Source organism: Bos indicus, chromosome 8 (assembly GCF_029378745.1).
Source record: "Bos indicus isolate NIAB-ARS_2022 breed Sahiwal x Tharparkar chromosome 8, NIAB-ARS_B.indTharparkar_mat_pri_1.0, whole genome shotgun sequence".
Classification (NCBI taxonomy): Eukaryota; Metazoa; Chordata; class Mammalia; order Artiodactyla; family Bovidae; genus Bos; species Bos indicus.
Window position 1 is genome coordinate 37,732,329 of NC_091767.1, and position 12,190 is coordinate 37,744,518.

Below are 12,190 nucleotides of genomic sequence, written 5' to 3' on the forward strand. Positions count from 1 at the left end.
GGTCTTCTACGACAGCAATGGTAAGTCACAGAGAGCATGGAGGCAACAAACAGTGGTATGCAGGGGACCAGCCTGCATTCTGGACCTGACTCTTGTCACCCCTAGTTTGGGGAGCTCACACAAATCAAAAGGGTTTTGTAACCTGGCAAGTATCACATCTATGAACTGAGCACAAACTTACTCTAGAGCAAGGTTTGTCATGAAAAGCCAATAAATATTAATAGCACTTTGAACATGCTGAAAAATACATGCATAAATGCAAGAATTAGGTTCTTTATTATAAAGTCTAAAGACACCAGGACTGCTTTACAAGTGGAAAAAATAAGCTGAACTCGCACCTATACAGACACTCATTTAACCTAATAAGTTGGAACAAAGTTCTAAGTATACATCTTTTAACCAAATTTCATCAAGACCAGAAAAGGGCAGCATAAACTAGATGGGGGAGGAAAAAGACATTTAGCTCATTTAGTCCTTTCAATAATCTCAGAAGGTATAAATTATTCCCTTTTTAGTGGGGAAACAAAAAAACTGAGGCTTGAAAGTTTGAGCAACTTGTCTATAACTGAGAGAAAAAATAGCTTAAGAATTTTGGTTTCCACTGTACAGCCCACAGAAACTAAAGGCCATGACAATCCATCCCTCGTATCTCGAAGAGTATAGTTCTTGTACTTTTTTCACATTTCAACGGATGCTGAAAAATGTAGCAAGTCCTCATGGAAATTTCAGTGATGGACTCTTGCTGTCAAATTTCTAAATGGTCCTGTTTCTCTTCTCAAGCCAAGTGGTGAATGTTAAGTGCTGGTCCTAAAACCATCCAGATCACACTGCACCATCCTCCTCCCCTGGAATGAGTTCCAAGTGCAGACGAAAGGAAGCAGCCATCATTCTAGTGTCATCACGGGCATGCCAGAGGATCCCAAGTTTTAGCAAAGGTGAACAGGGGGCCCTGGAATCGCCTTGCTCATTGAATTCTCTTCCGTGGGCAACTTTCGTTCCCATCAAAATAGTAAGAGACAAAAAAAATTCATCAGGAAGTGTGTTGCAATTTCATAGACTGACAGATGGAGGCATGTAGCAATACATCTTTTATTACTTCCCCTGACAGCTACAGATTGCATGCTGAGTTTAACGGGACTGATACACACATTCTACAGGTGTACTGTTGAGACAAAATATTTGGGACATTTTTCTGGCTAACACAGAAATAAAGCACCTAAGTCTGGAAAGAAATTTTCAGGTAGTTCAAAGAATGTTTCTCCCTACAGTTTCAAACACTCCCTTCTAGTCACATAACACTAACAAAGGTATTTTAATGCACAGTAAATTTATTTTCAAACATGAATAGACTAGCCTGCATTAAATGTTTCTCTTCTGGAGGGATGATAAAGTGATTCAAAAAATAAGGGAATATATTTCTTTACTAAAGCATCAGGCTTCATAAAGGACTATCAGTTCAGTTCAGTTCAGACGCTCAGTCATGTCTGACTCTTTGCGGACCCCATGAATTGCAGCACTCCAGGCCTCCCTGTATTTATATGTAAATAAACACTTTGGGATAATTAAACTTGTTGTTCTAGATTTTATTTTTATAGTTAAGAAACTGAAATTGTGTTTTACCTTTATGGCAGTTCTAGCTGGCAAGTACCCACAGGTTAGACAGTCTAGTTCTTCACTAGCCAGTCACACTGACATTGAGTTGCATTTGATGAAAGGGCCTTCCCAGTGGCACTCACGCTCGATAAGCACATTGGGCAGATTAGAGAGCTTTCAGACAAACAGAAGAGAAAATCATTTTCTATCCCCAGTTTCAGGTGGCACAGGTATAAAAAACGAGGTTTCTCTGAGGAATATGGACTATGTTCCCACCCAAATAACTACTCTGCCATGATCTGCAAGATGCTGAGACAGAAACAAAGCTCGTCACATTTTTCTTATCTCCTGATTATCTCCACATTAGGGTACCAAGCAGGATTCCCACCTCCCAGAAGACAGCTCTGATGTCGATGGATAGCAAAAGTGGAAGTGGGATGATCATAAGAATTGATCCACATGGGCTGAAAAATGGTGATATAAACATATTTACATAATATCATATATGGGAATAATAATTAATATGTGAATATATTTACAACATACTGCATTATACACATTATGTTTTGAAATATAACATCAAATTCCCCATAGCAAACTGAAGTCTAGTTGACATACAATAAGGGCATTTAATCAGGCAGCTTTCATTAATGTAAGTGGGAAACACAGACCCCGAACAATCCCCAGAAATCCTTTAAATTTAAAAAGCTTGCTTCAGAAAATCCATGACATTGTCTTTTGGGAGTCTGGATGATGACCAGGACAGAGCACATAGCTAGTGGAGTTGGTCTGCAGAGTTCTGCAAACCAGCCAAACATGTGGCTGCCTCACAGAAAAGGAAGTCACACTCTGCCTCCGACTCAGAGCTTCCGGCAACACAAGGACACCTCCTGAAACACCCCAGGACAACGTATTTGTGATGTTTAATTTTATGCATCAACTTGGCAGGGCCCATGGGTGCCCACATGTTTGGTATTTGGTCAAACATTATTCTAGGTGAGTCTCTGAGGATGTTACTGGATGACTTTAGTGACTGAATTGACAGACAAAGCAGACGATCCTCCCTAGGACCCATCCAGTCAGAGAACAAAAAGGCTGACCCTTTTGCAAATAAGGGGGAATTCCTCCTGCCTGACTGGCTCTGAGCTGGGACTCAGCTTTCTCCTGACTTTGGACTTGATGCTCTTCCTGGGTCTTGAGCCTCTCCTGTCTCCAGTCTGCTGACTACAGATCCTGGGACTTCTTGGCTTCCATAATCAAATGAGCCAATACCCTTATCAGAAATCATATATATTACATATACTTACTTGTAATATATTAAATACACACAAGCCTCTTATTTAAGGGTCTGTTTCTCCAGAGAACTCTAATACCATATTATAAGGAAAAATAAAACCTTCCCTATGGAGCAACCAAATAAAGACATCTGGGGATGTCTCTTTCAGCACTCAGAGAACAAAGCAGAAGAGGCCACAGCAGCCAACAGGCAGTGACGTTATGAGAAAGTGTGTATAACTTGAAACTACAGCATCACTAAGATGTTCCTACTTGGTTGGTCTAAGAGGCCTGGAACAGATAACCAAAAATGTACCATATGGGAAAGGGTGGTGGGGAGTTGTCAAGGGAGGAAAGGCCAGATCAAAGAGAGAAGACCTGCTCAAAGATGAGTTGCTTTTTCCCTGAAAAAATTATCATTCATGCAAATTCATACAGCAGCCCTGCTCCAATCTACGCTAACTCATACCGCTGTGAGCACTGCCACTCCCTCCAAGGCTAGAGCTGGGGACACGCACGTGTACACACACATCCCACCTGCTAAACTTCAAGCCCTTATCATGTATGCCAAGTAATAGCTCATCGAGTTATAAAGAATTTCTGCTTTTTTATTCTTGTTGATTTAAATGCCAAGGTGTTTCTGAACTACCTCACAAATTTTTGTTCTCACAACACCCACAAATACTTCAAACCAAACTTGACTGGGTTCACAGAGAGTAGGGGCTAAAGGTATCAAAGCAAAGACTTGTGGATTCAGAACACTCCCAGGATCACAGCCACTCTTTTCCAACGCACAAGCTGAAGATTTCCCAAGAAAGCTCACGACTGACTGGGTGTGTGGAGGCTCATGACGTGAAAGGAAATTTAGGATTCACTACATACTATCATGGATAAAGACCTAACTATTTGCTCAGGTTTGGGGGTGAGTGCTCACAACTCTTTTGTTCTATGCCCTGCAGGCTCCCCAGCAAAGTTTTCTGTCTTTGACCAGCTCAATATTGTCAGCCTGCACAAAAGGAGGCAGATTCTGAGATAAGCGTGTAACTGGGCAGGTCTGACAAGCACCGAGGGGCTTGAGTTGCCTGTGTGTTTTCAGCACCTCTCTCACCCTCTCCCACTTTAAAAGTCCTTTTTCTTCCCAGGGGTTAAGAACAGAGGCTCTGGAGCCAAACTCCTGGACTGAACACTCTTTCTGACACTAGCTGCGTATCACTGTGAGAAAGTTATTTACTGCTTTGTGACTCAGTTTTTTCAGCAGCCAAATGTGGAAAACAGTACTAACTAGCACGCAAGACTGTGAGGATGAAATGACTCCCGTGTGTCAAGCTCCTGAAGCAGACCTGACGTGCTGCATCTCCATCAGTGCCAGCCCTACTGACCCTGTGGGGTCCTGATCCCCGCAGGTGGGAAGTTGCTTCGGACTCGTCTATACATTTATTGTGCTGTCCAGAAAGCACATTTACCAGCCCACATCCCTCCAGACTGAAAAGGAATCACACCTTCTTTTTCACTATCTTTGCCAGCACCCAGTGCAATGCTTAGTACACAGCAGATACTGTGTCTGGGGACTGCGCGCTTGAAGGGAGGGCCTAGGCTAGCAAGGCAAGCGTGTGACCTAGCGGCTGCTGCTTATGAAGAGCAACAGTACAGCAAAGCTCCAGGGAGAATTCTGCAAAAAAAAAAACACACAATTCACCCTTAGGGTGTAGGATCAAGTCCTGGGATTTTTAATTTCTTTAAATTATTTGCTTTGAAATCTTTCAAATAAGGTAACTTTTGTTTACATACTTGTCCCTCTTAAAGGCATAGGGAAGTAAGCTTAACAAAGAGCTGACTGAATCAATGTTTCTTCTGCCCCAGGAGACCAAAATTCTGGAAATGTTTATGAGCAATCTCAAAAGGTTGCATTTAATTATCAGTTATGCAAAATGCATACTTATTACTCTTAAAGTGTAACATCTTTCCAAATACACACAAGGGCAAAGGATGGCAGACTGAGGACAAAGCAGAAGTTACAACTACATTATTGAGGCCTGGCTCCTCAAATGGATACTTGCGTAAATAAACAAGGGATAACAAGATGGCTGGAAGACTAAACCTGATCTCAGTTTCAAAAAACCTTCTGCTGAAACTGCTTTTCTTGTGAAACATCCTGCCAAAAATCAAGTCCCTAAGACACATTCGGAGTTCCTCTGAACAAGACCCAAAGTGTTCACTGAGGGGACAGAGGAAGGAGACAGACAGGCAGGCATGCATGGGTCCCCTTTCAGACCACAGTTAAGAAACTCAATAAAAGCCTTTTGCTTGTGTGATTTTTGTTATTCCCATATGAAACATACACAGATGTTTCTGTCAGATTACAGATGTCACTGTCAGGTCAGATTAATAAAAGCCATATTCTCCAGCCAAGCATAAAGAAAAAAAAGTAATAAAGGAATTCAAATATACAAACTCTATAATAGATAAGAACAGGTGAATTCACATTTTGTTTCTGGCCACATACATTTCTCATTCAGTTAAAAGAATCCGGGAAGATGAGTCTAAATTCACCTACTATTTAGAATAATGCTGGCTAAGGAACCGCCTAGAAAACAACACTTCTAAGGATTGTGATGGGGAAAGAGAACACCTGAACTGAATATTAAATGAAATGAGCTACACCAAGAACCAAGATAAAGATTCCTGAGAGGTTCAGCTAGTTTAGTTACACAGAAAACAAGCTGGGGAGCAGGCACCCAGAGCCTTACTCACCACAATATCCTCAGGGAAGGTGTCCCTGCTGAAGGAGCCGTCATCAAACACGACCTCATAGAAGGTCTGCGCCGTCACGGCAATAACCCTGCAGCTGTAGTACCGGGTGTTCCGATGCTTCGTGATGACCGTCTGCCCCACAGAGATGCCCTTCTCACCAGCCTTGGATTTCTAAGGATGGAGCAGAGAAAGAGGAGAGAAAAGAAACAGAAGAGAGGACAGAAAATAGAAGAAATATTTATTTAGAAGATAATCATTAGTATGATCATGATATATACTTTTAACTTTTAGACCTTTTATTGGGGGATAATTTCAAACTTAAAAGTTGTAAGAATATGAAAACAAAAACATAAACATACTCTTTGACCCTTTACTCAAGATTCATCTATGGTTATTTACTGTTATTTTTAACATTTTACCATTTCCCACGTTTTTGCACATTATTTTACATGTGTATATATATACATATATTTTTATACATATTAAAGTGTGTATGTTGTTGTTTTAGTTTGTAAGTTGTGTCCGACTCTGTGACCCCATGGACTGCAGCGCAACAGGATCCTCTGTTCAAGGAGTTTTCCAGGCAAGAATACTGGAATGGGTTGCCATTTCCTTCTATATATGTATATTAAAGTGTGTGTGTGTGTGTGTGTGTGTATATATATATATATAAAATTGTATGTGTGTATGCATTTATGCCCAAACCATAAATCATGGGCTTTTATACCTAAATACATCAGTGTGTATTTTATACAAGGATTTTCCTTTACATAACCACAGCACAGTTACTAACTTTAATAAATTTAACATGGATACCACCGTTTAATTGATGACGAATATTCCAATTTTGTCAACTGGGTGAATAATGATCTTTATGTGCCCCCATTCTTTATGTACAGGATCCAGTCTCGAGTCAGGTACTGCATTTAGCTGCCAAGTCCTTTTGACCCCCTGTAACCTGGAACATTTCCACAGCCTTTCTTTGTCTTTTATGATCATGATACTTTTGAAGGATCCAGCTCTCCCTGCCCCTGTTTTTCCAACGGAGCATCTGGCTGACGTTTCCTCATGATTAGAGTCTGATATACATTCCTGGCCAGAATACCACACAGACAACGCTGTCATCTTCTCAAGAAACCACATCTGGAGGCAGATGTTTATCTGCCTTTCAACGGTGATATTAACTTTGATCCCGGTCAAAGAGCAGTCCAATTTTTCCACTTTGTAATCACTACTTTTCCCTTCTACCTAATAAACAATCTGTGGGAGAGCCTTAAACAGCACACAGATATCCTGCTCCTCCACACTTCTGCTTAGATTTAGCATCCATTGATGAATCCTGCTTACTCCAGTTTTACTATGATGGGGATGATATGCTGACTTTTCCTGCTCCAGTACTCCCTCCACATTTACTGGTTGGCACCTGGCAGTTATTAAGCAAAAACCTCCTACTCTCCCCACATCCATCCGTCATCAGTATGGGATTATTAACTCCTCCTTCACAACTGTTTATAATTCATACTATAATCAATTATTTCGGTGCTCAGATTATCCCAGATTTGGCCAGTAGAAGCCTCTTCAATCTGTTTCCTATGTCCCTTAAGACGTCCTTTTATTTTTTAGCAGTTCCTTCCTTTCTGGCATCATAAGAGTCTCAAGATCATTTTGCCTCAGCCCTGGAATTAGCATTTCCCAGAGGAACATGGTTCATTTTTGCGGGCAGTGATATTAGAGGATAAGATCCAGGTGCTTAGGTGTGATTACTACAAAGGCATCTTTGCTTCTGGACCCTTTCCGAAGTCAGAGCAAAGAAATGTATGGATGTGTATAAATATATATACACACACGTACACATATCCACACACACACACACACACTTCCATACATACAGGTATACGTGCACATACATATAACCAAGGAAAACCAGGGACTGGGTCTCAGAGTATATACCATGCTATGAAGTGGAAGACTTCAGGATAAATGTTTCGGGAAAGTGCTTGGCAGAATGCGAGGCTCATGGTAAGTACTCCAGACATTTTAGCTTGCTGTATTTGGGGCTTTCTATTTGTTTGCAATTTATTTTTCAGAATAAGGCTGTTGCTCCCCTGTTATAAACTTACACAAACCTCATTCCTGCCAGGTGCAGAGGGGAGTCACCATCTTACAAGGAGGTCTGCTCAGTCCCTTTTACTCCCTATCTCCAAGTCTCATTCATCAACTTGACTCTTGATGCCACAAGCTCTGACTCACTAGGGGGTTCCTGAATCAAGCACTTGGGAAGGCCCAGCACCGTTGCTAAATGGGCTCTAGAAGACACAGTCTCATAATCCCCAAGATACCAACAGTAGTCTGACATGTCATCCATAACCTACAGAAAGCCAGGATTCATTAACCCAGTGTCTTCTGGCAGGGATATTTTTAACATCATTGGGAAATAATGTATCAATTCAGAATCTTGGTTTAATTAGAGGCTTTACTTCTTTTTTCCTTGAATTTCAAAAAAAGCTAAAACACCTTGTAGGAAACAGATAAAGTGGTATGCTTAAACTTTTCCTTCTGGAAACCAGAGAAGAAATGCCCAGAGAGTCACTGACTCACTGGTTCCTTCAACAGTCATGCTGCAATGGACACCAAGCACCTCCCCTGGTGCTCTGGACTCCAACCAAAACCACTAAGACTTGATTCCCACTCCCCGGAACAGGCCTACACAGGTTGTGCTGTGAAGTCACCTTACAGGTGGCATGACTCAAGACTGATGATATTCTAGCATGTCTTCATACTCACAGGCAGAATTAGGGAACCAGTAAGGGCATTAGCAAAAGCCTAGAAGCAGGAAATGGCCCACTCTGTTCTGGGAACTGCAAGAGATCCTGCCTTGTATGGGAGGGGAAGCAGGAGAAAGAAGTTTGGAAATGGCCTGCAGCTGAAAGGTCAGGCTATGGGGGACAGGGGGAAGTAGGGCAGCTCTCACACCATTCTAAGGAGTCCAGATATTACCCTGTGGGCCTAAGGGAGCCACTGAGAGGTTTTAGTACCGAAGAAACATGACCCAGGTCCGTGTGACTCCAAGGGGAGAAGGGGCATCTCCAGGTGGGAAATGAGGGCCTGGAGCACACAACTACAGACAAAGATGTCCATGGTTGGGACTGAAGGCTGACTCTCCCAGACGTGTTCCTAAAGGCCCCCTCTTTGCAGACTGAGCTCTGCCATCTAGTTTCTCACATGCCTAACCAAATAAAAGGATATTTTTCTTCCTTGAAATCATTCCCTACTGATTGCTAGGTTGGCTGGAAAATTTTTCTCTGACTTTAGGTGTAGTTAGGTGTGTAAACGTTTTGCCAAAGCCCAAGAGGAAGGAGCCTGTAGTGATTTAAACACACTGTGTTTGAAGTAGAAATCTTTAACAGCTGGGCCACAGTACCTTACATATGCCAAAATAACTCCCTAGTTTCCTACTTCATTCCTCTGTCCAACCATTTTAAATATATCTAACCTTTCAAAGCAAGAGAGCAACTTAGATGTAATAATAAATTTGAGTGAAGCCACAGTTTGTAGAATTCTGGAACTCTGAAATTAAGCCTATGAATGCTTCCTAAAATTGTACTGGTATAACTGCCTCTAGGAGGCAAAGTTCACAACACAGTGGCTCTGAGTGACCTGGATTAAGGCCAAAGGGGGCTTTATGTTGGCAGTGTATTTTTTCAAACGCCGTCCCTCTTTGTCAAACGGCCTTAAAAACACTCATAGTCAGAATGGCATGTAGTGTATTTTACTCTCATATTGGTTCTTTGTGCATGCATATTTTATTAAAATTGGAACTCACCCTGTAAGGAAAGAATGTTTTAGATTTGAATTATAAGGTCAGCTTCATACTATGTGATCATAGGGATGTTACACAACCTTTATCAGCCTCAGTTTGCTCATCTGCAGAAGGAACAGTAATACTTACATTAAAGGTCTGCTACAAAATAATATGAAGTACATAAAATGTCTAGACTCACAAGCAATTAGTTCTCAGCAGCTGTTAAGTGGCTTCATTATAAGAAGAGACTATATATGAGACCCTAGCCCCAGGTAAATAAACCACTCTTCTCTACAGTACCCCAGTAAACGGCATGCACGACAGTGCAGAACCCCGGTTTCTCATGACAAGGTTCAATCCAGCTCTAAATCATCATTGCTCTGCTCTTCACCTCAGCCTCTTATGCCTCTAATTCTTGTCAAAAGGGGGCACATGGCTGTGGTCCTTAGGAAGGAAGGCATAAATAATGTGGTCTCCTCCCTCCACCCTCAAGACTCTCAAAGCCTTTGTTTACAACTCTCTTAAGGCTCTGGTCAAATGTCACTTTCACTGACTATCCCTCCTGTAACAGGGAAAAATCCATGGGTCAGTGCCAGGACCAATTTGTCTTTTTATCCATGGCATGCAACACTGTTGCTGCCAGATAAACAATGAATGAATGAATGGAAAAATAAATAGACAGGAAAAAAAAAAAACTAAATAAATGATCTACAAGGACAGGTACAGACATATTTTTTAAATGGGAGAAGATTGATTCTAATTACTCACTGTCCAGAAAAGAGCAAAAAGAAACAAAGGGGATTTTTAGGAAGAAGTTCCTCTTTGTTAGGGTAGCTAGGCATGTGTGTGGGTAGGAGTGGTAATAAAGGTTTATGGTGAAATTCACAGGGTCTGGGAAGTGGAAGAAGCCAATCAAGGGTAAAGAAAAATGATAGAGACTTGACAGAGAAAAGGTTGATTCTAGACAACTATTTTTTTTTTCCTGCTAGGACATGAAATTTATGCAAATTGGCTAGCTGGAAAGCTGGCCAGCACACAAATTAAATAAACTGCCTTCATCTAAATAAAAAATTTTATAAGTCTCAAGCATGACTGACCATTTCATGGGAAGTATTAAAGAAAACAGATTTTTTTTCATAATGCTATTTTGATATGACTTGATTTATTTTTGCAGGAAGAATTTATTGACAAGCATATCCTATAACTGATTATACATACTCAAAATTACTTCCTGTCAGAAAAGCCTAAGAATCTATTGATGTTAAGAATGTCATTTCTCATCGATGAAGACGGACATTATGCAAGGGGCTCCATCAGATTATGATGTTTGAAGACTACTGCACAGGCTAAGATTGTTAAAGTCAAATTTTCTTTAACATACACTATGCAGAAATGAACAGTGCTTTAATTGGGGGGAAAAAAAAACCCTCAACCTCTCTTTTTAAAAAGATAGAAACAGTTCAAAATTCTAGGGATGTGAGAAGAAAATGTTAACTAAGAAATTGTTATAGACATTCTACAGAAGCATCAAAGAGTCACTAGGACAAAAAACACAGATATGTTACCAACACATGTCCATACTCAAGAGTTAATTAAACTCTCGCAATAACTCTGTAGTTGTTAATTCTCATTAAATAGATGAAGTCACTGAGGTACAGGTCGAGTGACTTTTCCAAGATCTCAAAGCTGGTGAGAGGCTGAAGTGGGGCCCAGAACCAGGTGCTCCCCCATCACGAGTGCATGTGTTGGTCTCATCAACCAGGGGAACACATGTGGAAAGCCATCAGAGGAGAAATAAAACCAAGCAGGAAGTGACAGGAAAGGAATTCCAGCAATTGCCTAAAGAAGTTACATTTCCTCTGTTCTTTTCTAACTTATTTATTGACTGCCTCTTCTGTTCTACATACCATTTGAGACACTTTGTTTAATCTCCCCAGTAAAATCACAGAGTCAAATAAATAACTTTGATTTGGAGCCTATCTGGAGATGAAAAATGCAGAACATATAATTGCATATGCACTCACATATATACACTGCAACAAATTGCAAAAATGCTCACAAACCTTTACTCCTTCCTGTTTGCACACATCCTCTGAAATGTGACTTTGCAGCTCCTCCCACCAAAGGCTGGAGTCTACTTCCCCAACCCTCAGATCTGAGCTAGTCTTCTGACTTAACCTGCTTTGGCCAAAAGAATACAAGAGGTTCAGGATGGGGAACACATGTATACCTGTGGCGGATTCATTTTGATATTTGGCAAAACTAATACAGTTATGTAAAGTTAAAAAAAATAAAATAAAGAGTCGGACACGAAAAAAAAAAAAGAGTCAATGGTATTTCTTTAATAATTATCACCACAGCCTTCTGATCATCTGAACCAGGCCTAAGGGGGCCAGGAGGCCCTATATATACATGTGCCCAGAAGGCCACTGAGAATGGAGTGTTTGCTGCCATGGACCCCCTCAGTAACTTGTGAACCTATGGATCCCTACTCAGAATAATATTTTTAAATGCATAAAATAAAACACAAGATTAGCCACCCCCCCACCCCCGCCAAATTACACTGAAATGATACTGAAAAAACAAATTTGTGATATAATATATATACTTCTTTAACAATGTATTAAATACTAAGACCTAGTGGCATGTCTAATAACAACTATTAATTTCAAAGATGCAATGGGCATAAGTTATATTTTGAGATCTCTCTCCCAAAGGTAATGTGATTTCCATTGTGGACAGAGTCTCAGAAACTGCTAATCCACCTCT

General features: G+C 40.8%; 1 protein-coding gene across 4 annotated transcripts in view; it reads right to left on the bottom strand.

Annotated features, from left to right (window-relative positions):
- Positions 1-12,190, bottom strand: part of KDM4C (lysine demethylase 4C) — a 418,681-nt gene that overhangs the window by 49,708 nt on the left and 356,783 nt on the right. For all 4 annotated transcript variants that reach the window (XM_070794206.1, XM_070794204.1, XM_070794203.1 and 1 more), the window contains one exon: positions 5,620-5,790. In XM_070794206.1, coding sequence (XP_070650307.1) covers positions 5,620-5,790 — 171 coding nt within the window. The remainder of the gene's footprint in view (positions 1-5,619; positions 5,791-12,190) is intronic.